Raw genomic sequence first — 25,793 nt, 5'->3', positions numbered from 1 at the left:
CTTTCCGGGGTCCCACAAGCCAGAACTCACTAGACCTAGAAAGCTCCAGGCCGGCCACCACCGGAGGACAGAAGAGAGTTGGAGGCGCGGTGCCTGCGTCCACTCCGGAGGTTGGATGATGCTCTCCCGGCTTGGCAATGATGCTGGAGTGAGTGTAGGCTGGCTGACCCGCGGGGGCGGGGGGGTGTCAGGCTCTGCCCGCGGGGTCAGTGGGTTACGGGTGGGCAGGGCCTCCCTGCCCCCTCCCTCCTTAGCCCTCGGGGATCCCTTTACCTAGATCCCGGCTGAGCCCGCGGGGGGGCCTGGGCTCCTCCATGGCCCCAGCACTTCCTCCCTCCGCTTCCCGCGCAGGCAGAGTGGGCCGGGGTCGTTGGGCTCCGCGTGCGCAGAGCGCAGGAGCCGGTGCTGGGCGCCCCCCGCGCAGCGTCCATGCGGCTCCGCTAGGACCCGCGCAGCCCGCACAGCCGCCGCGGGCCTGCCCCCCCCCCCACCAGCCCCGCCCGCCTTAACCCAGCTCCTCCAGCGGGGCGGAGCGGAGCGCAAAAGTGTTGGGGGGAGGGGATCGCGACCGCGCTACTTCGGGGAGAGTGGGGATGTGGGGCCATCACGGGGCTCTCAGGACCAGCGGGAGGCGGTGCCCTGAGCCAGGATCTTCAGTGGCTTGGCAGCTCCCTGCCCGCCTCCCTTCCAGCCCACCTCTCTTGTGTGTATGGGGAGGGGGGGAGCAACTGTGCATCCCCAAGGGGAGCCAGATGACGTCCTCCCCTCCCCACCTCCAGGCCCAAGTCAGGTCACCACAGAGGGCTCCCAAGACGACTGGGACCTTCAGGAGAGGCTTCCCTGCTGGTGGGATGTAGGGTGCATGGGGTGCCGGAGCCCCTCTTCCAGTCCCAGGGACCCCTGCTCCTTTTGGCTCCCCCACTCCCCGCTGATCCCCTCATGTACCTCAGCAATGTCCCTGCAATCAGTGAGGGTTGAAGCATATTGAGGGGATCTAGAGGTGCAGAAGTACAGTCCCCCCTCCACCACAGTATGCCTGCCTGGATCCACATCCTTCCCAGGGCAAGCAGGGGGACCACAGTTCTCTAGCCATTCCCCCTCTCAGCCATGCCACCTCTTCCTGGCCTGCCCCCACTGCATCCAGCCTGGGAGAGAAACAGCATCTCTCAGACCAACAACGAGGCTGTCCACTGCACCCAGAGGGCACCATGAGGCCTGTTTGAGTGGTTGGTAGAGCCATGCTGGGGAGGGCCATGGGCAGGCCCTGGCAGGAGCACCCAGTCTTCTGGGTGAGCCACATGTGGAGGAGGAGGGCAGAGCACCTGAACCACCTGGGTCCTCCTGCCCTGGAGAGCCCCAGGGTCCATGTGGCATCCTTAAAGGAGTAACCACCCTGTCCTCGCTGCCACCTAGAGCAGCCACCATCCCAGCCAGGCTTTGAGTGAGGATATATGCATCACACTGTCACTCTGTGTGAACTAGACTGGCATGGACCTCAGGGGAGGGAACCAAGCACTCTGTGTATGGAAGGGGTCAGCAGCCCAGCAGACCTCCCCCACTGAACTCTCACACCCCTCACCCACCCCATTTTTCCCTCTGGGAAAGGACCAGCAGCCTTACAACTCCAGGAAAAACTAAGGCAGTATGGGGCAGGGAGAAGAGAACCAGGCAGGGCCAACATTGGAGGCTGGGGGAGGGGATCCCCTGGGGTGCTCTGCTTCCCTCCAGGAACAGCCTGGCTCCCTGGGGAGCAGCCCCTGAACCTCAAGTTCAGGTTCTAATGAATAATCCATCCTCAGCACCCCGCCCCGCAGCCACCACCACCAGAGATGACTTCCGCTCTGCCTGCGATTAAAAGCGGTGATTAAAAGCTGCTGGCTGCACATGTTAATTTGCTTAAGATTCGGGGATCTGTAGCTTCTCTCTCTGGGTGGTTCAGCAGAATTCGTCTTTGACAGCATGTGGCCTAGCTGGGGTGGGCAAGGGTGGGTGGTGGGATGGGGCCAAAGTGGGGAGTTGATTTTCTCCTCTGAAGAGGGGGTTAAATGGACAGATGCTGTTGTCTGGGGGTAATGGGACCCCCATATTGCCATCTGCTAGGAGACACTGCCTCCGTGTTGCTTTCCCATCAGGCTGGGGGGCACACTAACCAGGACTGGTAGAGGCAGAGAAGGGGGGTCCAGGCTGCAGGGGTGAAGCTTCTCCCACCCTGGACTGTGTGGCCCTCCTTGGGGCCAACCTTGGAGCCAGCACTTGGCTTCCCAAATGCCTATGGGTGGGCAAAGCTCACCCCTCTTTGCCTGCCTCGCGCGCATGTGTGTGTGTGTGTGTGTATGTGTGTGAGAGAGAGAGAGAGAGAGAGAGAGAGAAAGAGAGGGAGAGAGAGAGAGAGAGAGACAGCACCTTCATGTCCCCAAGTGCCACACAGAGCAGGCACCCACATCTGCTCCCTCAGGAGTATCTCAGTGACCACCCATCAGGACCCAGACTTGATCCTGTCACTCATAGCTGACCTTATCCATGGCCTAAGGTCTTCCCCCTGTCTTTATTTGGGGTCCCTGTGCTGACATCAGACCCCTACTGTGCTCAGTGCCCTGCCCACCCCACCCCCAGATTCCCCTTATATCACTTCCATCTAGTTCTGTCAAGCCAGAAGAGAGAATGAATAATCCATCCATCCTCAGCGCCCACTGGACAGAAGTCAGGAGGGGAGCAGGAGTGACCTGAGGAGTCAGCCTGAAGAACTAGGCCCTTACCTCCTGGCATCCTGCCTGGCCTGCCACCTCTCCCACCTGTAAGGTCATGGTTTGCTTGAAGGACAGAGTACAGCCCCATTGGTGGTCCTGCAGGGCCTCTTCCCAAATCTAGTCCCTCCCACCTGAGAGTGGGTGCTTGAGAAAAGGTGAGGCTGGGCCACAGCCAAGCCAGGGCTCCATCAGGGCTGTGTGCATGTGTTAGGGCAGTCTCCACTGTGATGAACAAACAAGGAAGCCCCTTTACCCCCCCCTCAAAAAAAAAGAGACAGAGGTAGCATGGCAGGGACAGAGAGAGGGAGGGGCAGAGCAACACTGACACTGAGGTAAGGTGGCCCAGGTGGCTAGGAGTGCGAGGGGCAGGTCACGTGGCCATGAGAAATGCAGCCCTCAGAGCTCAGCAGCATACTAGGGGCTGACCACCACCTGGAGAACTGACCCAAGTGAGCCCTGGGAAAGCACACCCAGGGGAAGGGGTAGGCAAGGCTCTGGGAAGGATGGACTCAGGTGAGGAGGGGGTCGGTGTGCCTGACAGGTGTCTGGGAGACTCCTTCCCCAACCTTGACTCAGCACTGGGAGTTGACTATCCCTCTGGCCTCTGTTTACCTATCTGTATCAAGGAGAACCAGCACTTCAGGGCCTGGAGCCTCCAGTTAAGGCTGTGGAGAACACCTGGAAGGTGGAGGTGGTAACAGGTGGGGGCCCAGCATGATGTCCCCTGTGCTGACCACTGTTTTTCTGTCCTCAGGGTCCCAGGTCTGAGCAGGGCAGGCTATGGAAAAACCTACTAAGACCAGGTCGGTCCCTCCTCCAACATGGAGAAATGCAAGTCTGCCCTTCAGAACTTTAGAGAGAGTGCTAGGGAAACAGCATAGTGGTTCTGGATTTTATGCCTGAGGCTCCAAGGTCTTGGGTTTATCCCTCAGTACCACCAAAAGCCTGAGCTGAGCAGAGCAGAGCTCTGGTGAAAAGAAGAGGGAAAATGTTTTGGGCTGTTGAGATAGCTCACTTGGAGAGTGTGATGCTTTGCCATGTATACAACCCAGGTTCAAGGCTGGCCTCCACTACATTAAAGGACATTTCAGTGCTGTGGTGTTTCTCTCTCTCTCTCTCTCTCTCTCTCTCTCTCTCCCTCCCTCCCTCCCTCTCTATTTCCTCTCTATATAGAGGAGGAGGAAGAGAAGAAGAAGAAGAAGAAGAAGAAGAAGAAGAAGAAGAAGAAGAAGAAGAAGAAGAAGAAGAAGAAGAAGAAGAAGGGGAGGAGGAAGAAGAGGAAGAAGAGGAGGAAGAAGGATGAGAAGGAAAAGAGGAGAAGGAAGAGAAGAAGAAGGAGGAGGAGAAGAAGAAGAATCGCCACAGAGGGCAGTTTGGACTTTACTGCCCCTACTCACTGTCTTGCTGATATCTCCAAGAAAATGTGCCCCATGACCAGACCTCATGCCCAAGCACCAGGGGTTCCAAGACCTGGTGGAGGGCCTGGTGTTTCTGCTTTTTGTTATTCCTGGAATGAGAAGGGCACCTGGAGGCCCCCAGGTATAATGTCTACTTTGCAGAGAGGCTACGACATGAAAGTCTAGGGGTACTGGGACCCCCATATTGCCATCTGCTAGGAGACACTGCCTCCGTGTTGCTTTCCCACCTGTGCACCCCTCAGGCCTCAGGCCACAAGCCTGCCACCTACTTGCCTTCATGCTGAGCCACCCCATGGCCCACACTCCCTGAAAGCATGGCACCTGCCTTAATGGCCTCTCAGAGGTGCCCAGCTGACTTCTGAGAAGGAAGGGTGCCCCTCCTGCTGGGGAGTCTGATGAATTATTCAGCATCAGGGTCAATTTCGTGTCCTGGGGATGTCATGACTTCTGGTAAGAAGTTGAGATGTTCTGGAGGCCCCTGCGGGAGGCCCCCTTATTCCCCCTAACACCAACCACCCATACACACTGGATACACCCTGGACATTAGATCCTGCAGAGGAGTTTCCTGCCTCAGAAGGTGAGGGCACAGGCACAGAGTGAACAGGGGATGGAGGATCTCTGCTCCATCCTGCCCCACTGTCCAGGCACTTATGTATTGGGGTCACATGCAGCTGTGGAGGGGAATGGAGTAAGAAAGGACTGGCTTGACCATGCTGCCCTGGGCACTGCAGTGACCCCAGTTAGAGAGTGGGAGCAGTGCCACCAAGCAATCAAGAAAGAAGGTGTGGGGGAACAAGGCACAGAAATTAGGCTGGGGCCTGTGATGGTGGAAGAAATCCCAAATACAGGAGGTGCTGCCCCTGAAATGGCAAGCTTACCTACCCCCCCCCAATGCTGACCCCATAACCTCAAGGGAAGATCCCCAAAACAGAGCAGGAACCTGAGGCCTGCCCCCTCCAAACCTAGTGTAATCAGCAGGTGACTTTGACAGGCAGATGACTGCATGCCCAGCAAGGGCAGGGAAGGATAGAAAAGGCTCACAGCAAGGAATGGCTGAATAGGGGTCCAGGGAATCAGAGTTCAGGGAAGCTGGCAAGAAAAGACAGTACAAGCAGATGGCAGGGGCAGCTTCTAGAAGAATCTTTGTGGTGGGTTGTGCTACACTTATTCCCTGGACCCAGAGAAAGAGACAGAAAGCACTGCCCCCACCCCCACAGCACTGCAAGCTTCCCTGTTCCACTACCCTGCATCTCCCGCCTGGGACCACCCCCCCACACACACACACACACCAGCACCCAGCCTGCAGCCCCTGCTCAGGGAACAGTGCAGGGCCTATCCCTGTCTGTAGGGGTCCGCACACAGGAGCTGGCTGCCCAGCCCTGCAGCCTGCACCAGGCTGACCTAGATTCCGGCCAACACGCAGCAGAGTTGAGGCTGCTGGCAGTGAGACAGGCAGCCGGATTCCAGGGCAAATGCAATTGCACCGCCACCAGCACCTCTGCCAGCGCCCCTGGCAAGGACTCAGCAAGCAACCCTGCTGTGGCCAGGTTACCCCCCGGCCTGGCCTGTGCCATATGCCCGATCAGTCCCTGTACCTGGATACCACCCCAGGGCCAGGGGAAGAAGGGGGGAGCTCCTTGGCCACTCGCTCTGATTAAAAACACAAATCCCTGAAATGAGAACAAGTGCTCAAAAATGCAAATGTATGCAAATCGGCCACTGCTCCTGCTCCTAGCTGCTCTCAGAGTGCTAAGGGCTCAGCCGGCCACCCTCCCACCTTCTCCCTGTTTTGTTCACCCACCTCCCCCACCAGGGCCAGCCAGGTAGCTCAAGGTGCTGAGGATAGCCTGGGGTTCTGGGAGGGCAGGGCAGCCCTACCCCAGTGGCCACACCTTCCTCAAGCAGACAAGGGACCCCAGTAAAGAATGGGAGCTTTTGCAGCCTGTGCTAAGGTCACACAGGACCCCAAGCCACCCTCCACATGCTGTCACCAGATATGAACTAAGAGGGGGTGACCTGACAGGTAGCACAGAGTTGCTTAAAACCCTGGACTCAAAAGTGTGGGGCCTCAGGTTTGAGTCCTGACATCATATGTGCCAGAGTGCTGCTCTGGTTCTCTCTCTTTCTTTCTTGTAATTAAAAAAACAAAGTAAAACAGAGCAGGAGGTGTCAGGGAAGGGACATGAAGTTGTAGAAAATGGTATGGTCAGGAAGGAGGTCTCAGCCAGACAAGGTAGGCCCCACCCATAGGGATGCCGGGGCTCCTGGTGGGGCAAAGGTTCCACTCACCAAGAGACACCTGAAAGGTTACCAAAGGGGTCCCCAATCACCCCCCCCATAAAGTCCCCCAGGGCTGGGGGCTGGGGGCTGGGCGGTGGTGCAGTGGGTTAAGCGTACATGCCACAAAGTGCAAAGACTGGTGTAAGGATCCCAGTTCAAGCCCCCAGCTCCCCACCTGCAGAGGGGTCACTTCACCGGCGGTGAAGCAGATCTGCAGGTGTCTCTTTCTCTCCCCCTCTGTCTTCTCTCTCGATTTCTCTCTGTCCTATCCAACAACAGCCACAGCAATAACAGCAACAATAATAACAGCAACAATAATGATAAACAACAAGGGTAACAAAAGGGAAAAAAGCCTCCAGGAACAGTGGATTCATAGTGCAGGCACCCAAGTCCCAAGCAATAACCCTGGAGGCAAAAAAAAATGTAAATTAAGACCCCCCAAGGCTGACTCTGGAAAGCTCACCTGCTAAGGCTAAGTAGCAGCCAGGGCCTCGGGGTGTGGGGCACCCTTGGGCCTTAGGGGCCCCACTGAAGAACCTGACCATGTGACAGCCCCAGATTTAATCACCGTTGGTTCTGCAGGAAGATGGTTGCATAAGCATAGGCATTAAAAGCCCGTGGCAGGGAATACAGAGCTGATGAGGGGAGTTAAACTTGACCTTGAGCACCCCCGCCCCAGGGCCCAGGGCCTAGCCCATCACATAGCCTGCTCTTTACTTTGCCCCCGGTAAATGGGCAGCCTGGGGCCTGTGGTCATGACAGGTTCTCTATGCAGCCCCTCCCCCACTCTGTCCCCTCCCCTGCAGGACCCCCTGTCTGACTCCTCCTCCCCAGGCCTCAGGTGCTTGTGTGTGGCTGTCATATTAGACCAAAGCAGAAAGGAGGGCCACCCAGGGGTATCTGGGGACATTCTGGGGTCAACCTACCCAAGCCACCTTTCCAGGGCACTTGGTAGTTAACAAGCTCAGATGCATAGTTCTCCATGCACAAGTCTACCCAAAGGCCTCGAGCTAACCCCTCCCCACACACTGATGGCAGATCTCCCCAACACACAACTAATGCCAGAAGTAATAGGCTTGAATCCTGTCAGCACTTTCCAGGTAAGCAGTACTATGGACTGGTAACAGATAGCAGGCAGCATCTCAGGTCTGCACAGGGTTCAGGGAAGCGGTGTGCCTATTCTTGGGGTCCCTATCTTTCATACACAGACCCCAGTAGGGGCTCCCCTATAATGAAGTATCTAAGTGGGACCTGTTCCCCAAGTTGTCCCGGGGAAGGACTGGCTGTCAGAACAAGGACAGAAGTGTCTGCTCTGTCAGGGTGGATTGGATGTCCTCCTGAGCAAGGAAGCCTCTTACCCTGTTCCCTCCTCTCTCCACCCACCCCGTCCCCTCCTATCCCACCCCAAGGCCTCCAGGATGACAGAACTGGGCTGGGGATGGTTATGTTCTTCTGCATGAACGTGCTGACATCACAGTCACCCAGGATGAGTCAGGTGCGGACAACACTGAGCCCCTGTGCTCTGCCCTTCACCCTGTTTACCTGCCCTATAGCTGTCAGCACTACTCACACAAATGTTTGCTTATTTATTTATTTTAGGGTTAAAAAAAGGAAGAGGAGGCAGTCCTAGGGGTGCCATGGAGGGAGGGCGGGGAAGCAGTGGGGGGCAGGACCTGAATGGCCCCACCCATCCATCCGACATACCCGGCTGCAGTGAGGGTGCTCACTGCCCCTGGGGGGCCCAGCACTCAGCACCCAAGAAGATCTGTTCCTCTGGCTAGACACTTGGAAGAAAGCTTTGAGGAGTCCTCTCTGACCCCCACCCCACCACAGCAGTGGTTCCTGCCACTAACTGGGAAAAAAGGACCCCACATCAGTCTCCAGAGGAGCACTGAGCCACTCCTACACCCTAAGTAATTGTGTCCAGAAGAATCAGCACCCTCAAGATGCTGCAAGCAAAAACTATGAAGGGGGTGATATCCCCAATATCACAGTCCCCCAAGGCTGTCAAGGAGCAAGGGTCCCCAAAACCTCATCATCCCTAACCACCTCTCACCCCTGATCTCAAGACTGAAGCTCTTCTGGCTCTCCTGAAGTAGCACCCCACACCTGAACATTTTGGGGTGACACCAGGACAGAGCTAACAGTTACTGCAGCCAGAGCAGGGGTTCTGCAGGATGTGGGGGGCTGGGGGCTCAGGCTGTACAGGGTCCCATCCAGCCTGAGTGGAGGTGGCTCTTGGCTGACTGGACAAATGCCTTTCCCAACTCCTGAAGGGGGTCCTGGCCAGGGTGGGGAGTCCAAGATCAGCACCTCACTTCCCCCACCAAGACCCCTGGACAAGCACAGTCAGAAAAAGGCACAGCACCCCAGTCTCAGGTCGGAAAACTAAGGCCCAGGAAAAGGCAGGGTCACTTGATCTGGAGCTGGGAGCAGTCCCTGGTACAGTCTGGACACCCCAGGAGGGCTTCTCTGGGGGAAGCAGTGGCAGGCAGGACACCTAGGTCCCCACCTGTCCTTTGAGTTTTGGGGAGACCAAGCCCCACCCACCATGCCTTGTGGGTTGTCAGGAGTAGCCCCTGGTGGTGATAGCTGAGTCACCCAGGACTTCTGGAAGCAGCAGGGACTTTCTGAGGGCACCAGAGGGCTGTGACAGAGCAAAAGGTCCTGCCCCCCACCTACCACATGACTCCCACTCCCTGTTCTGGGTAGGATAAGGGGTGTGGTAAGACTCTGACCCCAGGTGAGACTCTACCCAAGGGCCACATGGGACTGGGGGCAGCTTCATGGCTGGAGGTGTTGAGTCCTTGACACAGGGCTGTGCTCCTCAGAACTGGCAGCCCTGGTCATCTTGCTCTCCTGATAGGGTGCAGCCAGAGAACAAATGGGGTTTCTGAGCTGTGCTGGAGTGGCTGAGACATCTGAGCAGTCTGCTTCCAGGTTCGGTCATCTCAGTGCAACCAGAGGCCCCAGGGTGAGATCCAGGCAGTGTTCTGAGTCCCTGGGGAAAGTGTGTGCCCTGAGGTTGCTGTTCATCTGTCTGTATCTACCCACTCCCCTGAGAAGCCCCTGACTCTTGTTGTCCACCTCTGGACCCATCAGGGGACCCCATCTTCCTCTAGTACCACCCCCATCCTGGCCCCCTCACTTCCGGCTCCTCTCCCCAAATGGCACTAAGCCCCCCACACACACACACCCGCATGCCTTTGTGAGGGTGTGCTTCCTTGCAGACGGAATAAAACAATCCCCAATAATGCCAAGCCCAAAATAACCCCACAATGCGCCGCGTGCCATGCACACTTGAGTCAGGCGCAGCTGCAGGGCGCTTTAAAAATACACGGGTGCACACACACACAAACACAAGTCCCTGGCCACCCCCGCCTACATCCCAGGTATGGGGAGGCGGGCACAAGCATCTCCAAAGCATCTGCAGTGCTCACCCCACCGCTAGTCCTCCTGAACCCATCCCTGAACCTCCTAAGGGACACAACCTGGAGGTAGGTGGGCTCCAGTGTGTTCCAGAGGGCTCCATTCTGCAGAATAGGGTGCCCAGCCAGGCCTGCTGCTTCTTGCACCCCTGACACCAGGGGGAGCCCTGGGAAAACATCCAGAGGCTCTTCTTCCAAGATAGGCTTGCTGCCCTTGACGCCGGCCAGGCCCAAACAATGGAGCGACCCACTCTTCCGGGAGCCACTGGAGGAACCCACCTCTTCCATCTTCCCCCTACTTTCCCCAGTGCAGGGCCTCTAGGACCCAAAGGACTGCTCAACAAGGCTAGGCCAGCCATCAGTCCAGCTGCTCCAAGTTGGGGCCGCACCGGAGGAACTGAGGCCCCAGATTTGGACCAAAGAACATGGGGTCCCGGTAGCCTCTCAATATAGCCATGTCAAGTGTGTATGGGGGGTCCTGTCTAGGGAGCTGGAAGCCAACTGGCTATAGCCCATCCCTGCAGTCAGCAGAGAGGAGTTTGAATAACTTCAGAGATGAGGGGACAGATTCATAGAGGGTAGGAGGGGCCAGGTAAGTCAGAGAAACCTATGGAGGTGTTCTGCTGGGGTAGTCTGGTGCTATCACTCCTGCCCCACACCCCAGCAGCCCCAATCATAGCCGGGGGGGACAGGGATAGATAGTGAAGGTATGTGGGATACCCCACTAAGCCCCTCGAGCTCTGTCCTGGGGACAGACACACAGGGGCTTTGCTCCTAAGGAGCAAACCACCTCCTAGCCCCTATACTCTATACAAGGCCCCCATACTCCCATAAGGCCCCTCACAATCCAAAAAAGTCCCCCCACTTCATACACTGAACAGGTTCTCCTAGCCCCCCTAACATCCCACACAGTGTCCCCTGACCTCTTACCCTGCACAAAGTCTCCCTATACATAACACAGGGCCCCCAGTCCTCCATTTACCACATAAACTCTCCTAGTCCCCACACACACCCCACACAGGACCCCCAGCCCCCATATCCTCCACAGGACCCCCAGCCCTCCATTTTCTACACAGAACCCCCAGCCCCATACCCGACACCAGACACCCAGCCCCCATGCCCCACATCCCCAGGATCCCCCACAGGATCCCCAGGCCCCACATCCTGCACAGGTCCCCAGGACTTCCACCTGGTCAGCTGTTGGGTGGCAGCTCTGGACAGGCCCCATGGAGAGAGCAGCTGGGCAGGCCTAGAGGCCATTCTGGAGCAATGGCCTGCTGTGCTCTGCAGGGAGGGTGTGCCTGTACCAGCCTTCATCTGGAGGACCTGAGCTATTGAGTGTGGACATGGAAGGACAGACCTGATCAGAGAGGACTGAGCCACCTGATTCCCCATGCAGAGAGGAGAGAGGAGGGTCCCACATGCTAGCCTGCATGCCCCCCAGCCCTTCTAAGATGGGGGGACCCGGCAAAACCCAGACAGAAGTGTTCACATACCCTATTGTCTGTTTCCTGAAATCTTTTTTTTTAATATTTTATTTATTTATGAGAGGGATAGGGGAGAAAGAACCAGACATCACTCTGGCACATGTGCTGCCAGGGATTGAACTCAGGACCTCATGCTTGAGAGTCCAATGCTTTATCCACTGTGCCACCTCCCAGACCACCACCTTGTTTTTTTTAATAAATATTTTTAAAAAATTTTTTTAAATATTTATTTATTCCCTTTTGTTGCCCTTGTTTTATTGTTGTAATTATTATTGTTATTGATGTCATCATTGTTGGATAGGACAGAGAGAAATGGAGAGAGGAGGGGAAGACAGGGAGGAGGAGAGAAAGACAGACACCTGCAGACCTGCTTCACCGCTTGTGAAGCGACTCCCCTGCAGGTGGGGAGCCCGGGGCTCGAACTGGGATCCTTGAGCCAGTCCTTGTGCTTTGTGCCACCTGCATTTAACTCACTGCACTACCACCCAATTCCCTGTTTCCCAACATCTTAAGGGGGGCACTTAAGGGCCCACCACTGAGAAAAGGGGATCTCCCAGACCCAGGCCAAGAGTCTGGCTCCCAAGAATGGCACAGTACTCATTTCCTGCTGCCTCAGAAACCCCGGCTCTGCATGGTGCTGGAGGGGTGAGTGACAAAGGAGGTGCCCAAGCTGGGCAGGAAGTCCTCCTGGAGAGAAAAGTGGGCCCTACTGTTCCAGGGGCAGCTCTGAACAATGTGGATACAGGGATCCTAGGGACAGGGATGCTGGGGATAGGTACCAAGTGAAATACGCCTGCAGTTCTGCTCTGTTATAGGAAATCCTAGCTGGAGGACATACTGAGGTCACCATGGGCATTTCCTGGGGACATCTGTGTGTTCTAAGGCCCCAGTTAGCAATAGAGCACCTTGGGGATAGCCACCCACCGCCACCCCAAGCTCTGTCCTGCTTTCTGAAATCCTTGGTAGACACAAACTGCCATGGCTCTCAAAGCATGACAGATGACAGTGGGTGCAGCCTGTCTCCAGCAGCAGGGATAGGTGATAGTGACCACACTCCAGCCCAGGGACACCAGATGGGGTTCCACAGAGTCACACAATCCCCCCACCACCCAGCACTCAGGCAGGATGCTAGCCAGGCCGAGCGTACACTGTGTGACAGACACAACCACCTGCCGGATGACAGCTCGGCCTGAATCATCACCTCACTGGCAGCTGATGTGTGCCAAAGGAGGACCTCTCCTCAAGATGCTTGCCCAGTCTTGGGGGTAGGTGGGAGAGTGTCACAGGGACACTCTCTGCTCCTAAGAGAGGCAGAGAGCCTGTCAGGTCACAGAGCCTCCTTGGGGGGAGTGTGGACACCTGGCCTGAGGTTCTCTGTTTCCCTCCAGCCATGTTCACCCCATTTCCACAGGGAGGCAGTGGCTCAGGGAAAAGGGGCAGGCAGCATGGACGCCCAGTAGGACTGACAGGAATAGGGACACAGAGCCACCGGCTGGAAAAAGAAGCCCTTTTGTGTTTTCTTACAATGGAGGTGGCTCTGTAGCTCTCTGGGGCATTCATGACTAGTTACTGGGGTCCCCACAGGTCACTCCACACTGGAAGGGCCACCAGTCCTATCTCTGAACAGCCAGAGATGCCAGGTGACCCACGGTGGGGCATGTGTGAATGAATAGCCACCCCCTGGGAGGGGTGCCCTGGGTTCTGCTACATGACTGGTCTGATGTGGACAAGCCTCAGACTCAGAGCCCAGTTAGGTGGGTCCCCAATTTATTTTGGGAACCACTGGAGGAGTTTGTGGGTACCCCAAGGGGTCCACTGAGCATGCCCCCCAGGACTGTCAAGGTACTGGGCTGGGAGTGGGCATGGCCCCATGTCCATAGCTGCCTGTGATAGTCCCAGCCCCCCTAGCACTATGAGAGCCACCAGGGGCTCCCACTTGCTGGTCTTCCAGGGAGCACAGCAGGGAGGGGAACCCAGACCTTCCCACCTCCCTCAGGGGAGCTATGAGCCCCACCCAGGCCTGTCGTACCTCCCCATCTCCCAGAAATCGCGGCCTCCCGTCCCCACTCTTTGCACCCCCACCCCTAGCCCTAGAGCCCCTGGAGTCCAAGGGCAGAGGCAGAATGGTGGGGACACAGTGGGCAGCTCAGCTCAGACATGTCAATCAGAGATGTGAGAGAGATCCGAACTCTGCTTCTGTGCATAGGAGTTCATGCAATAGTGTAGGGAGGCACCGAAGGGTACCCCCCAAATGCAGCCCCACCCCAGAGACTGTGAAAACCACCTTGTTTGGGAGAAGGGCTCTGGGGATGCTTTGGAGTGATAGAAGTCTCTTGAGCTGAGCTCATCCTGGATTACTCAGCGGGCCTCAATCCAAAGACAAGTGTCCTTATACAAAGAGAGGGGAAGACATGCGGAGGACCCGACCATGTGACTACACAGCAGACTAGAGCCTCATGGCTATAGCTCCAAGTAATCTGGACCACAAGCTAGACACAGCAGGAAAAGACCCCCAGCCTCTGGAAGGGGGTCAGCACTGTGACCTCTCCAACTCTTGAAAATGAGAAACATCTGTGGTTGCAAGGCCCCCCCCAACATTAGTGGTAATTTGCTGCTATAGGACACAAGTACAGCCCTCTCTAGTGTCACCTGAAGTCACCTGGGGCTCAGAGAAAAGGAAGCTTTCCTGACAACACAAGGACCACTGGTCCAAGCACAGGAGCCCTACTCACACTACTGAACCCCCTAGGGGAACACAGCAGAAGGGCACTCCAGACACTATCCCCATCACCCCAACCCTCCTGCCTGCCAAGGCCAGTGGCCCATCACTTTGGGGTGCTAAATGGAGCCCAGGCCCCAGATGTCCCAGGCACAGCCATCCTGGAATCCCTAGAACATCTTCCCTGCATCCCACATCCCAATGCTCCCCATGTTGTTCACTGATAGTACTCCCATGTTGGAAAGTGGACACCTCCTAGCTTGGGAGTAAGCATGTGTACACATGTGTGTGAACGCATGCACCTGTGTGTATGAGCATGTCATGCTATGAGAGCACATGGCTTCATGTGTAGTCACATATGTGATGTGTGTGCTCATTTACATGTGCACTCGTGCATGTGTCTGTGTGTGGTTCTATGCATGACTTTACTAATGTGTACATGTCTGTATGTGTGTGATTGTGAGGAACTTTGTGGATACAAATGTGTGCTTGTGTGCACATGTCTGCCTATGTGGTTGTGTCATTATCATGGATGTGCACACATATACACAACACATGTGTGTGACCACACATATACATGTTTATGTGTATCTCCATAGGTGTGTACATGCAGTGTGTAAACATGACTACACATATATATCTGTGTGGGTGTGCCTATGTATATATGAACTTGTGTGCACATTTCTGCACTTTTGTGTGCACATGCCTGTATCATGTATGTCTTCATGGATGTGCATGTGTGCTTGTGTATGTCTATATGTGTGGTTGTATACATTTACATGTATGCTCACATTCATCTACTTGTGTGTGGTTGTGTGTCTTCATGGATGTGCACATGTGTGTTTGTGCCTATGAGTGGATGCATCCATGTGTGCTCATGTGTGTATGGCTATAACTGTGTAGTAGTATGGGCACATGTCTGCACATCTGTGTCATGTGTATCTCCTTGGGCTGTATTGTGAATGCATGCCTGCACTTGTATGGTTGTGTGCTCATGAATCACCATGTGTACTCACATGCTTCTATTTGTGTATCTTCATGGATGTTTATATACATTTGTGCATGGGTGTGTGCTCATTTGTGCATGGCTTCATTTGTATGATTGTATGTATGCACATGTTGCAGTGTCTGGGTCCTTCAGGGAAAGAAGTGGTGCAGAGTCAGAGCCTATGCAGTACAGGGGTGCACCTCTGGCTTGTCCCAGCCTGCCCAGGTCACGTGGGCTCCTCCGAGCCTCCCACCCTCTGGGGTCTGCTGTGTGAAAGCAGGTGTGAGGAGCTTGCCGTGTGGGGGTGGAGACCCCAATTTACACTCCAGAGTCTGCTGAAGCAGAAAAGAGGGTGGGAAGAGCAAGAAGAGCAGCCAGGAGGGTGCAGGGTGCAGATTGGGACAGTGGAGTGGTCTCCACACACATGCCCAGAGAAGGGCATGGCAGGGCAGAGCAGGGAGCTGAAGCAGCTGGCCATGCTCAGCCTTACAGCCTCACCAGCAAAGCCTTCTGTGGGCTGGGGCAACCAGCTCATCCTTTGTCCCTTTGTGCTGAGAGGGCAGGAGGGACAAAGCTGGGCTGGAGCTGGCTGCTGCTCTGGAGACATCTCCTGAGAGCCCGCCCTCCCGTGCCAGGATGCAGCCCTGTTACACAACAGCCCTAAGAATAATCCAAAGGGGGGCAGGCATAGTGAGCAGCTGCCTCCTGGGACCCCTCCACTGGTGGGTGGGACAGGTCAGTCACAGGCAACCAAGTTTACCCAGAGCTCCGAGGGCTAGGGTGATCTGTGCCCAACACCTGAAGACCCCATGCACAGCCCTGATTCCACACACCCCCAGCTCCCAGGGGCCAGGTGGCCTGGAAGTTGGGGGTACAGGTGGGACCCAGAAACGGCTGTCCAGGCTGAGTTGTGATGGTCGAGAACAGGCTCTCAGTGAGCAGCACACCTGGGTCCCAGGCCTGAGGGCCACAGTGGTCACAGGCCAGGGGTGAGGTGGAAGGCAGGCAGCACCCCAGGCCATGCCCCAAGTGGAACAGGTGACAGGCAGTGGCCTGCTGTCCTGGGCACATTCCCTCTGGGTGGGCTTAGTGATTAGAAGCTAATGAAGTTCTCTTCTCAGGCGTAGAGTCACAGAACACACACGCACACACAGAGGCTAGCCCCTCTTTATCTACTGCAGACATTAAAAATTAAAATCCAATTACAACTCGCGTTGTCAAACCTGCCTGCTACTGCTGCTGACACCATGTGTAGGGTAGGATTATGTAACCTGAGCGCTCAGGGCCGAGCAGCGGGGGCCTCCTGTCTCCTGAGCCCCCCCCCCAGGAAAGTCCTCAGGGGAGTCTTCCCCACCCACTGGCACCTCTGAGATCCCCAAAGACCTGGCCCAAGAACAGTCTGAAGAGGGTCCTCACCTGGCCACCTGCAAGAGTGGCTGAGGCCACATTCTACTACCCCAGCATCCCCAGCAGCAGCCACGGCACATCTGCTGGCAGGATCCCTGCAGATACCAGCCTCACTGGGTGGCCTGGATGGTCCAGGCCCCCAGGCCCTGCTTCTAGAGGACCAGGGAGCGCCCAGCTCTGTCCCATCAGACAGCCAGACCAGGCCAGACCCCCAAGCAGTGGGGCCTCAGTGCAACACCCCCAGCTCTGCCCCAGGCCCTCCCCAAGGCCACACCGGTAATGTCACTCCAGTAGAGTACAGAAGGATCCTGAAAGGGTGGGGGCAGCCGGGCACTTTGGGGCAGTTTCCTCTGCACCTGCACCCCCCCACACACACACACACAAAGGCCTTCAATCTCCTGTCCCCACCAAGCAGGAGGGATGACTGTGACATCTGACCTGGCCTCTTCTCTCAGGCTATGATGGCACTTGTGGGCTCAGGAGATCCTGCCAAGACACAGGTGGGCCTTGGTGACAAGCTTTCAGACAGCATGACCCAGGTGCAGTGGGCAGAGAGCTCCCTCTTAGGGTCAGCACATCCGGAGAGAGAAACAACTGGGGAAGTTTTTGTCAGTGAATGGTGGATGATGGCACAGGGAGTCAGTGAGCTCTGTCCCCAAGGGTCAGAGGTGGGGGTGGGAGTTGAGGAGCACAGACAAGCTCCAGAAGTGTTCCTGTCCCCTGAAGGACGGTTCCTAGCTCCACATGCTGCTACTGTCTGCCACCCTGGCACCTCAAGGCAGCATAACTGGGGACCCTGGCACACCAGCCACAGGTGCTGGTTAGGCTGGAGCAGGGCCAGAACTATCACCTGCAGCTGTGGCAGGTATGCACAGTGGCCGCTAGGGCAGGTCACCCTCAGGTCCTGCAGCACCAGTACAGTATCCCAGAGTCATGCACTGCAGCCCCCTCCCTCAGCCCCCCACATCCATTCCAAATCAGGGCAGGAAACTCCCGCATGGGGGTGGAGCCCTCGCCCCACCTGCATCCCCCCGTCCCCAGGTCCGGAGCCCTCTCCTGGAGCCAATGCAAAGCTCAGCCCCCATCCCAAGCCCCTACCCGCCCAGGCTGCCGCGCCCCCGCACATACATCTGCCCAGAGCGCCCGGCCTCGAGCGGCACCTACTGTGCTTCCGCGGGGCGGCTCCCGGGTCCATTGTCTCCGCGGCTCGGGCGGCGGGTGGGTGGGGGCGCGGTGGCTGTCACCGGGCTCTGCGCGCTGACACTGCGCCCCGTGGAAGCGCCGTGGCGCCGGGAAGGCGCTGTCACTCGTGCCGCTGGCACCACACCCCCTGCCCGCCCCACGCCGGGAGGGGGGCCCGCGGCGAAGGCAGGGCGGGGGCGGGGAGAGGGGAGCACAGCAACTAAAGTTCTCTCCCCACAGAGATTCACCAGTTCTGCATTCCCACCCCCATCCCGTCCCCGCCCCTGGCTCCAGGGCCCCAGCCCCCCAAATCTGGAAGGGGGTGGGGCTGAGAACCTTCTCCATCAGTGCTGGGGTGGCCAGCATCACCCTCCACTCCCCCACTCAGAGGAGAAGGGCCGGCTCACATCAGGGGCCTGGCTCGGTGGGGAAGGGCCCCAAAGTGGTGGCCTCACCACTCTACTCAAGCCAGCTGTGAAGCCAACCCACCCTGGGTGGTGGGAGGGGAACTTGGCACTGCTGCTCCCCCTCCTTTAACAGTGACCTGAGTCACTGTAAGTGCAGGGACAGGAGTGGTCTACTGCCTCTGTATTCCCAAAGCTGCCCCATACTGTCTGTCTGTCCAGTCCTGTGAAGACCACCACCCAGACCCCAGAGGCCCCCAAGTCATGAAAGAAACAGGTTGGGCACCTCCTCTTTTATGAGGACCTTCCCCTGCCCCCAAATGAACAAGCCTTCTTAGAACAAAATTGGGGAGGAGAGGGAGGCATATCCAGAAAGGACATTCTGCCAGCTGGCCCTGGGCTTGTGACAACAGCAGATGAGTCCAGCTCCTCATGGCCCCACAGGAGCTTCAACTACCCCTGCTTCTCTCTGAGCCTGTTTCTCCCAGTCAAAGACCTGTTGGCTTTCAAGGTTCCTCCCAGGTGTTAAGCCCAGAGACCTCTGCCTTTCCCTAAAATGCACAGCAGACCCCTTGGCTGTGCCTAGGGTGGGGTCCCTGGCAGTACCAAAGCTGATACCTGCTGCTGGCTGCCCCGTAGATGCCCTGACATAGGCCCCACTGTCAGCTCAGTGCCCAACCTAGGCGGCTCTGCCAGCGTGCTGTCCAGGGACACACAGACACCAACCACCCCCTTAGAGCTTCAAGCTGTTGACAAAAGTACCATCGCCATTACTGCAATCTTGGCAACACCATACAGGACTACATGATGCCAATTCCAGCAGTGCCCACCAGCCCTGAGCAGCTTAGCTGCTGCCTGGCTGAGACCCCCAGGGAGTGTGGAGGGCAGTGCCTCTAGCCCAGGTGCAGGGCTGTCTGGGCACACCCTCCACCAGCTCAGAAGAGAGAGTACCTGCCCCTGGGTGCCCTGTGGGTGTAACTGAGGGTCAAGGCCTAGGGACAGGCAGTGAAAGAATGGCAGAGACAGAGAGCCGTGTAACAAACAGACGGGACTGAGGGACAGACTTGGAAACCAAGGGCAACCAAGAGGCAGAAAGCTGGCTTCCTGCCACAGCAAGTAAGGCAGAATGCAAATCGGAGACTAGGAGGAATTCTACATTCTGCACCAGAGATACCCAGAGTCCCAGGGGATGATGCCCAGGGCCGGGGGACTGGGCTCCAGCTGGTGGCCAGGGGGCGGGAAGAGCCCCACTGCAAACACCTCACCCCCAAACACCCCCATTTTCTACACCTTTCTCTCAGCCCCCTCCCAGCTTCTCCCAACCCAATCACTCACATGTTGGGGCCCTGACCAGTCTGTGCCTCTTCCAACCAAGTCCTCAGCCTGGCACCTAGTGGGGGCCTCCCACTGGCTCCTCTCCTCCAGCCGAGGTGGGATGAGACATGTCCTCTCCAGCACTCACACACACACCCCAATTCCCCAGGTCAATGATGAGCAAAGTCTAGGCTACAGAGGTTCAGTCTGACTGTTGTAAGGTCTCTGTAGGCAGAGGCCAGGGGACAGCCAGGCCCCCACACACTGGGTGGCTTTGGCCCTGAGCAGTCCAGCCAGACTTCAAAGCTGCCTTAACTCGGGGACTCCATGGGCAGCACTGGCCAGTGCCAGGCCTCAAGGTGCCTAGTAAGAGCCTGGCCCCCAGGCCCCTCCATCGGGTCAGCCCAGGGATGAGGGCATAGGTGTGGGGGCAGCACACATGTGCCCAATCAATACATCTAATTGGGCCAATGTATGATTCTCACGAAATAAATTTAGCTTGTGTGCACTGTTTCCCTTGGGCAGCTGGCCCATTCCTAAGATGGCCTGTTCTCGGCTAGCACCCAAGACCGCTCAGCCTCAGGGCACAGCCCCCCACTTGCCCATAGCCAACTGGTGAGTGCTGGAGTGGGAAGGGACCAGGCAGTTCCCTTGGATATAAGAAGAAGAGGGGAAAGAGGAAGTGGGGAGGGGAGAGAGGCCCTGCCCTAGGATCCTAGCAGTGTATATGAGAGGTCCCAAGTGGTCTGGACAGGGAGGGAGGGGTTCTCCCTGCAGGCATCCCCATAACCACACCTTCTCATTGGCTCAGGTGTCATCTGAGGGAGCAGGAAGTCCTGGGAGGAACTGTGGGGTGAGGCACCTCCTCCAGAAAGTCTTCCTGGCTCCCTTCTTCTGGTCCTTCCCAAGTACTCACACACATACTCCAAGTTAGTACTTGCCCAGGGAAACAGGGAAGCATGATGGGGGCACAAAGGTGGTCTCTGGGGCAGAGACATTGCTTCCCCAGCCTTCCAGGAAGTCAGGTCCCTCAGCAGGCCTCATTCCAGGGATCTGTGATGCCTTTCCTCATGACATACCTGCCCCAAGCTGACAAGTCTCTGCCACACCCCAATAACAGTACTCACTACTGCCAGTCCATCTGGTGGGACTGTCCATTCATTCATTCATTCATTCATTCATTCATTTTCTCACCCTCTCATCTCTGCCTCAAAAGGTGTCATCTGGGTGAACCATCCCTAGCCTGCCCTGACCCACTAATCAGCACAAATAAGCCTCTGCAAGCCTCTCCCTGTACCCACACCCTTATATCCCCTACCTCCAGGGCTCCCCCCACAGCAGTCAGCTGTGGGGAAGCTGTGGGACGCCCCCCTCCTCCCTAAAGGTTGGTCTGGGGTCATCCACTCCCTGCCTACAGGGACCCAGCAAGGCCATGGAGCACATCTAGGTCAGGGTCTGTTCCTCAGGAGCTGCCAGGTACACTTCCTAGAAGAAGCCCCCATCTACCACTACCACCACCCCCCCCCCACCAGTTCAGCAGGGGAAGAGGCTCGAGACCAGTGCCGTGGGGATCTGGGGACAGGGATGGGCTTCACACAACAGGGACACTAGGACACAAACATCCCAGGCAGGGTTTCTTGCCTTCACCAGGTCTTCTGCGTGTGTGACATCAAGAGAGGGGCCTATCTGAGGGAGGACACCCATGGCAAGGTTCCTATGACTCCCAGAAGCTACCTTCTCACCCCCACCACCCATGTGGCTGTTTTGCTGGGGGGATTGTTGCCTGGAGGAAGGCAATCCTACATACACTCCACAGACCTGCTTAAGGGTGGGGAAGAGCCTGGTTGAAGTAAGAGGCCCAGCACAGGACAGAGGCCCCAGTACCCTCATCTAGAGAGCTGAGTACACAGAGCTAACTCAGCAGCTGAGAGTGAGAAAACTGGCTGGCCCTTGGGAAGGTTGAATCAGGCCCCTCCTCTGCCTGCTGGGCAGAAAACTGGTGCTAGGTGGGAGCTTCAAAGGCCTCTGCACATCAAATGCGGCCCAGCCACAGCCACCTCTGAGAGGGAGCACTGGCAGCTGGGAGTATAGCACCCCTCCCCCATGGGGGCTCTCAGCAGTGACCATGGGGCCCTGTCCACCAGCACAGGGTAACCATCAAGGTCAGGCTTGGGCCAGGTGGTAGTAGGAGTGCACCCGTGACCATGCTCTAGGACCTGGATTCAAGCCCCGAGCCCCACCTGCACAGGAAAGCTTTACAAGTGATGTAACAGTGCTACAGGGAGCTCTCCATCTCTCTCTCTCTCTCTCTCTCTCTCTCTCTCTCTCTGCTGCAGGGAGCTCTCCATCTCTCTCTCTCTCTCTCTCTCTCTCTCTCTGCTGCAGGGAGCTCTCCATCTCTCTCTCTCTCTCTCTCTCTCTCTCTCTCTGCTGCAGGGAGCTCTCCATCTTTCTCTCTCCCTCTCCCTCTTCTTCTCCCTTTCCTTCTGTTTCTCACTCTCTACCACAAAGAAAAGGAGGGGGGCCAGGTGGTAGTGCACCTGAGTAAGCACATATATTATAAACACAAGGACCCAGGTTAGAGCCCCTGCTTCTCACCTGCAGGCGGGACACTATATAAGCAGTGAAGCAGGGCTGCAGGTGTCTATGTTTCTTCCTCTATCTCCCCTCCTCTTTCAATTTCTCTCTGTTCTACCCAAAACAGAAAGGGAAAAAAGGGGGAATGGCCTCTAAGAGCAGTGGATTTGTAGTGCTGGCACCAAGCCCTAGCAATAACCCTGGTGGCAAAAAAGAAAAAAAAAGTAAAAGAGGAGAAATGGTCACTGGGAACACAGGAGTTGTGCAGGCACTGAGCCCCAGTGATAACCCTGGTGAAAAAAAAAAAATAAATATTTAAAAATAATAAAGAAGGGGGTCAGGCAGTGGCGCAGTGGGTTAAGCACATGTGGCGCAAAGCGCAGGGACCGGTGTAAGGATCCCAGTTCGAGCCCCTGGCTCCCCACCTGCAGGGGAGTCCCTTCACAGGTGGTGAAGCAGGTCTGCAGGTGTCTATCTTTCTCTCCCCCCCTCTGTCTTCCCCTCCTCTCTCCATTTCTCTCTGTCCTATCCAACAACAAACAACATCAACAATGGTAATAATAATAACCACAATGAGGCTACAACAACAAGGGCAACAAAAGGGGGAAAAAAACATAAAGAAGACAAGGAGGAGGAGAAAACTCAAAACTCCAGAAGAGTGTAAAGGTCAGGAGAATCAGAACTGGCCCTGGGGGGAGCAGTGGGTATGTCTGGGACTCAGGGACAGGCAATACCAGACTAAGGGTGGCATTTCTTCCCCATGTCTTTCTGCATTTTCCCAAGTGTCAGCTCTGAGAAAGTCTCAATATCCTCCTGAAGGAAGAAAATATTAAGCAGTTATAAGACCACTAACCATGGGTACACCCTGTGGTGTGGAGCTGGCACTGAGTCTTTGGGTGTTCCCTAAGGCGCCCCCACTACCCCAGCCTCAAACCTGAGTCCCACACTATCTGCACAGGCAGGCCTGGACACCATAGCCCAGGGCCTCCCTGGGCTCATGGCTTTAAAGCCCTCATTGTTCCCTGGGACTCAGGGAGCCTTCCAGAAAGACTTCTGGGGCTAGACCAGGCACCCCCAACCCTGCCCTGGATCCAACCCTCAGCACAGTCTGGCCTGGCTGGCATGGGAGGTGGGGAGGGGAGCACAGAGAGGAGGAGCAGGGCAGGGGTTGAGAGCACAACAGGGGAGGAACTGGGAGGGTGGAGGGGAGGAGAGGTGAACAGGGAAGGGGCAGAAGCAGGGGAAGAGGAGGGTAGACCCCCTTTCCCTGACAGCCCGTATCTTCCTCCCTCAGGGCTCCTCCCATTCTGGGGCCCTGCCTGGTCAGGGGAGCTCTTTGGGGTTGGGGGGGCTTCCCTGGAGGGGCAAACAGCAGCCTCCTGGTCCCATTCCAGCTTCTCCTGCTCTCAAGCATCCGCTCCTGGGGCAGCTGCACAAGGACCAGAACAGACACCCCCAGAGACCTGTTGGGGCACATCTGGGGAATGTGGGAGCTGCAAGCCAGGGTGGAACACAGGCATGAGCACCCTTGCCCGCACACACTTGTGCATGCTGGCACATGCACACACCCACACACTCGACCCCCACCACCACTGTGTCCGCTGAGAGGCAGAAATGCTCCCGCCTCAGCTCCCCAGAGGAATGGGCTCTGGTGTGTCTATGCACAAGGCCACACAAACACACACACCTCTCGTGCACACACATACACCTACTACTGTGTAGACCCTCTGCTGGCTGGGCCTCAGAGACACAGGTTCCCCCTAGAGGGCTCCCCCATCACAGGACACCTGAGTTGGGGTCCCCTGACAGCCTCCATAAACCACAGCCAGAGACACACCAACACCCAGCAGACAGAAAACCTGAGGGACACAGGCCCAGCTCTCATTCTTGGGTTCTCCCAATCTGGGTGATTTCCAGAAGCTTCCTAGGCAATATCATCCCCCTTCAGCCACACTCCTCCACTTTTATCATGAGAACCCTGCACTTCCTTCCATCGGGACCACTTGCCAGGCCCACAACATCTCTGAGTAAGTCACACCAGAGCATCAGATGCCTCTGCTCCCTTAGGTCACCGCCACCCAACCTGGCCCTGGTTCTGGGAAAGAGGTGACTTCTCCAAGCACTGAGGCAGAGAGCTGCCAAGTGGATCACCACACCCAAGGCCCTTGCCCTGATGGACACCTGGACACCTGGCCCCCTGCCTGTGCTGGGGTGACAGAAGATGGCAGGGATCCTGGCTGGGAGGGTCCTGCCTCCCTATCAGGGTTCCCTTTGCATCTACCCCTCAGCACCCCTACACAGGTGCCCTGCCCGCAGGCCTTGCTCACTCACCCACGTGGAGGACGTTGGCATCCAGGCAGTGCCTCAGACTCTGCAGACTGGGCCCCAGGTCCTTGGGCAAGGCAGCCATCCTGGCAGCACTGAGCAGCAGGCAGCAGGCAGACAAACTAGGTGTGGAGGACAACCACCCACAGGAGGTAGACAGAGGCTGCTGGCAGGGCCCTTGGCCACCAGGGCTCACTGCATTCCTGGCTGGATGGGGTCATTCCCCTCATCACACCTGGAGGAAAAGGGGTGTCAGTTTGGGGGCAGTGTGTGCCAGTGCAGGGCAAGGTAGCACCTCAGCTCCTCTCAGCTTGACCAAGGTGAGGTACAAGAGCTAAGCTCCTCCCTTCTCAGGGACAGCAGGGGCACCCCTCAAGGTTTAATGCTGGGTGGGGAGCTGTGCAGGAGCTGAAGCATCCTGTCCAGAACAAAGGGCAGAGAGCCTAGGGACAGTGTGGCTGAAGGACTAAGTGCTTCTGTGCTGTCCCTGAGTACGCAGCCCCTGGGACAGCACTGGGGTAGCCTCTGCCTGTGTGTGTGTGTGTGTGTGTGTGTGTGTGTGGGAGAGGGGAGATGCTGAGACACTCGTGCCACCTAGCTCTCCAGCTGCCCAACCAAGCCCCCAACTCCCCAGTCTCCTGCCAGCCTTCCAGTGCTCCCCTTACCCAGACCCTGCCCTCTTCCTACTGCTCTAACCTGTTAACCCCCACCCCTACCCCATGCTCTCCTACAGCCTGAGAGACTGGAGAGGCGGGATGGAGGCCCAGACTGCTGGTCTCTGAGCCCTGATGTGTCCAGGATAGAGCTGGGGCTGCTCCCCATGGAACATGAGGTGCCCCCAGATACCCATAGTGCTGCTCTGTGTAGTGTATAAACCCCAGGAGGGGAGCCCAGGACCCCCACCTGCCCCTAGCCCCTGGCTATCTACCAGAAGCCCCAGAGTCAGCACCCCAGGACTCATGGGTGGCTCTCCAGTCCACAAGCCTTGCCTTCCGGCCAAATGTACCCACCACAGCGCTTCCAGGACCCCCTCCTCTCTGCACCTCCCCATGGCTCACCAGGTGTGGGGTTTCCAGCCCAACTTCCCAAGGTGGCCGGCCCTGGCCCTGGCTTCCAGGCCAGCTAGCTGCTCGGTGGTGGCTTCCTGAGCAGCCCAGAGCCCTGCCCCGACACGCCTGCAGCAGAGCCAGGTGGGGGCTTGGGCTGGGCCACATGGCACCGCCTCGTTGGGCAAAATACCAGCCACAAGTCAGGGCAAGGCCATTTTGCACCATGAGGTCAGCTGTTGGCATAGGCCTGAGCATCAAGAGGCAGGGAGGCTAGAGCTGTGGTCTCCCTCACCCCAGAGTCATGCTGGGGCCTTCATGGTGCTCCTCCCTGCTGTTCCAAGTCCCTGTGGCTTGTGGGGCTGGCAAATGCAGCTGTGTGTGGTGGGGGCTGAAGTCAGAGGGATAGAGCGGGTCATACTGTATAGCTCCTCCTACACCTAGGTCAGCCCCCTCACACACACCTGGTGA

The 25,793-nt window shown here is 57.0% G+C and overlaps 1 protein-coding gene across 5 annotated transcripts in view; it reads right to left on the bottom strand.

The window, feature by feature from the left end:
• The window catches only part of PLCH2 (phospholipase C eta 2), a 53,184-nt gene extending 27,722 nt beyond the window's left edge, over window positions 1-25,462 (bottom strand). For 3 of the 5 annotated variants that reach the window (XM_060199899.1, XM_060199903.1, XM_060199906.1), the window contains exons 1-2: window positions 25,335-25,462; window positions 24,283-24,511 (exon numbers count right to left, since the gene is read on the bottom strand). In XM_060199899.1, coding sequence (XP_060055882.1) covers window positions 24,283-24,361 — 79 coding nt within the window. In that variant the 5' untranslated portion in view covers window positions 24,362-24,511; window positions 25,335-25,462. Of the gene's footprint in view, window positions 1-273; window positions 893-17,638; window positions 17,855-24,282; window positions 24,512-25,334 lie in introns of those variants that run through there. The other 2 variants (XM_060199902.1, XM_060199901.1) reach the window with 2 other exon arrangements.
• Window positions 25,463-25,793: the final 331 nt, after the last annotated feature.

The sequence above is a fragment of the Erinaceus europaeus genome, chromosome 10 (assembly GCF_950295315.1).
Source record: "Erinaceus europaeus chromosome 10, mEriEur2.1, whole genome shotgun sequence".
NCBI lineage: Eukaryota > Metazoa > Chordata > Mammalia > Eulipotyphla > Erinaceidae > Erinaceus > Erinaceus europaeus.
Note: the sequence above shows the minus strand (reverse complement) of the source record. Positions and strands in the feature narration are given on the sequence as shown.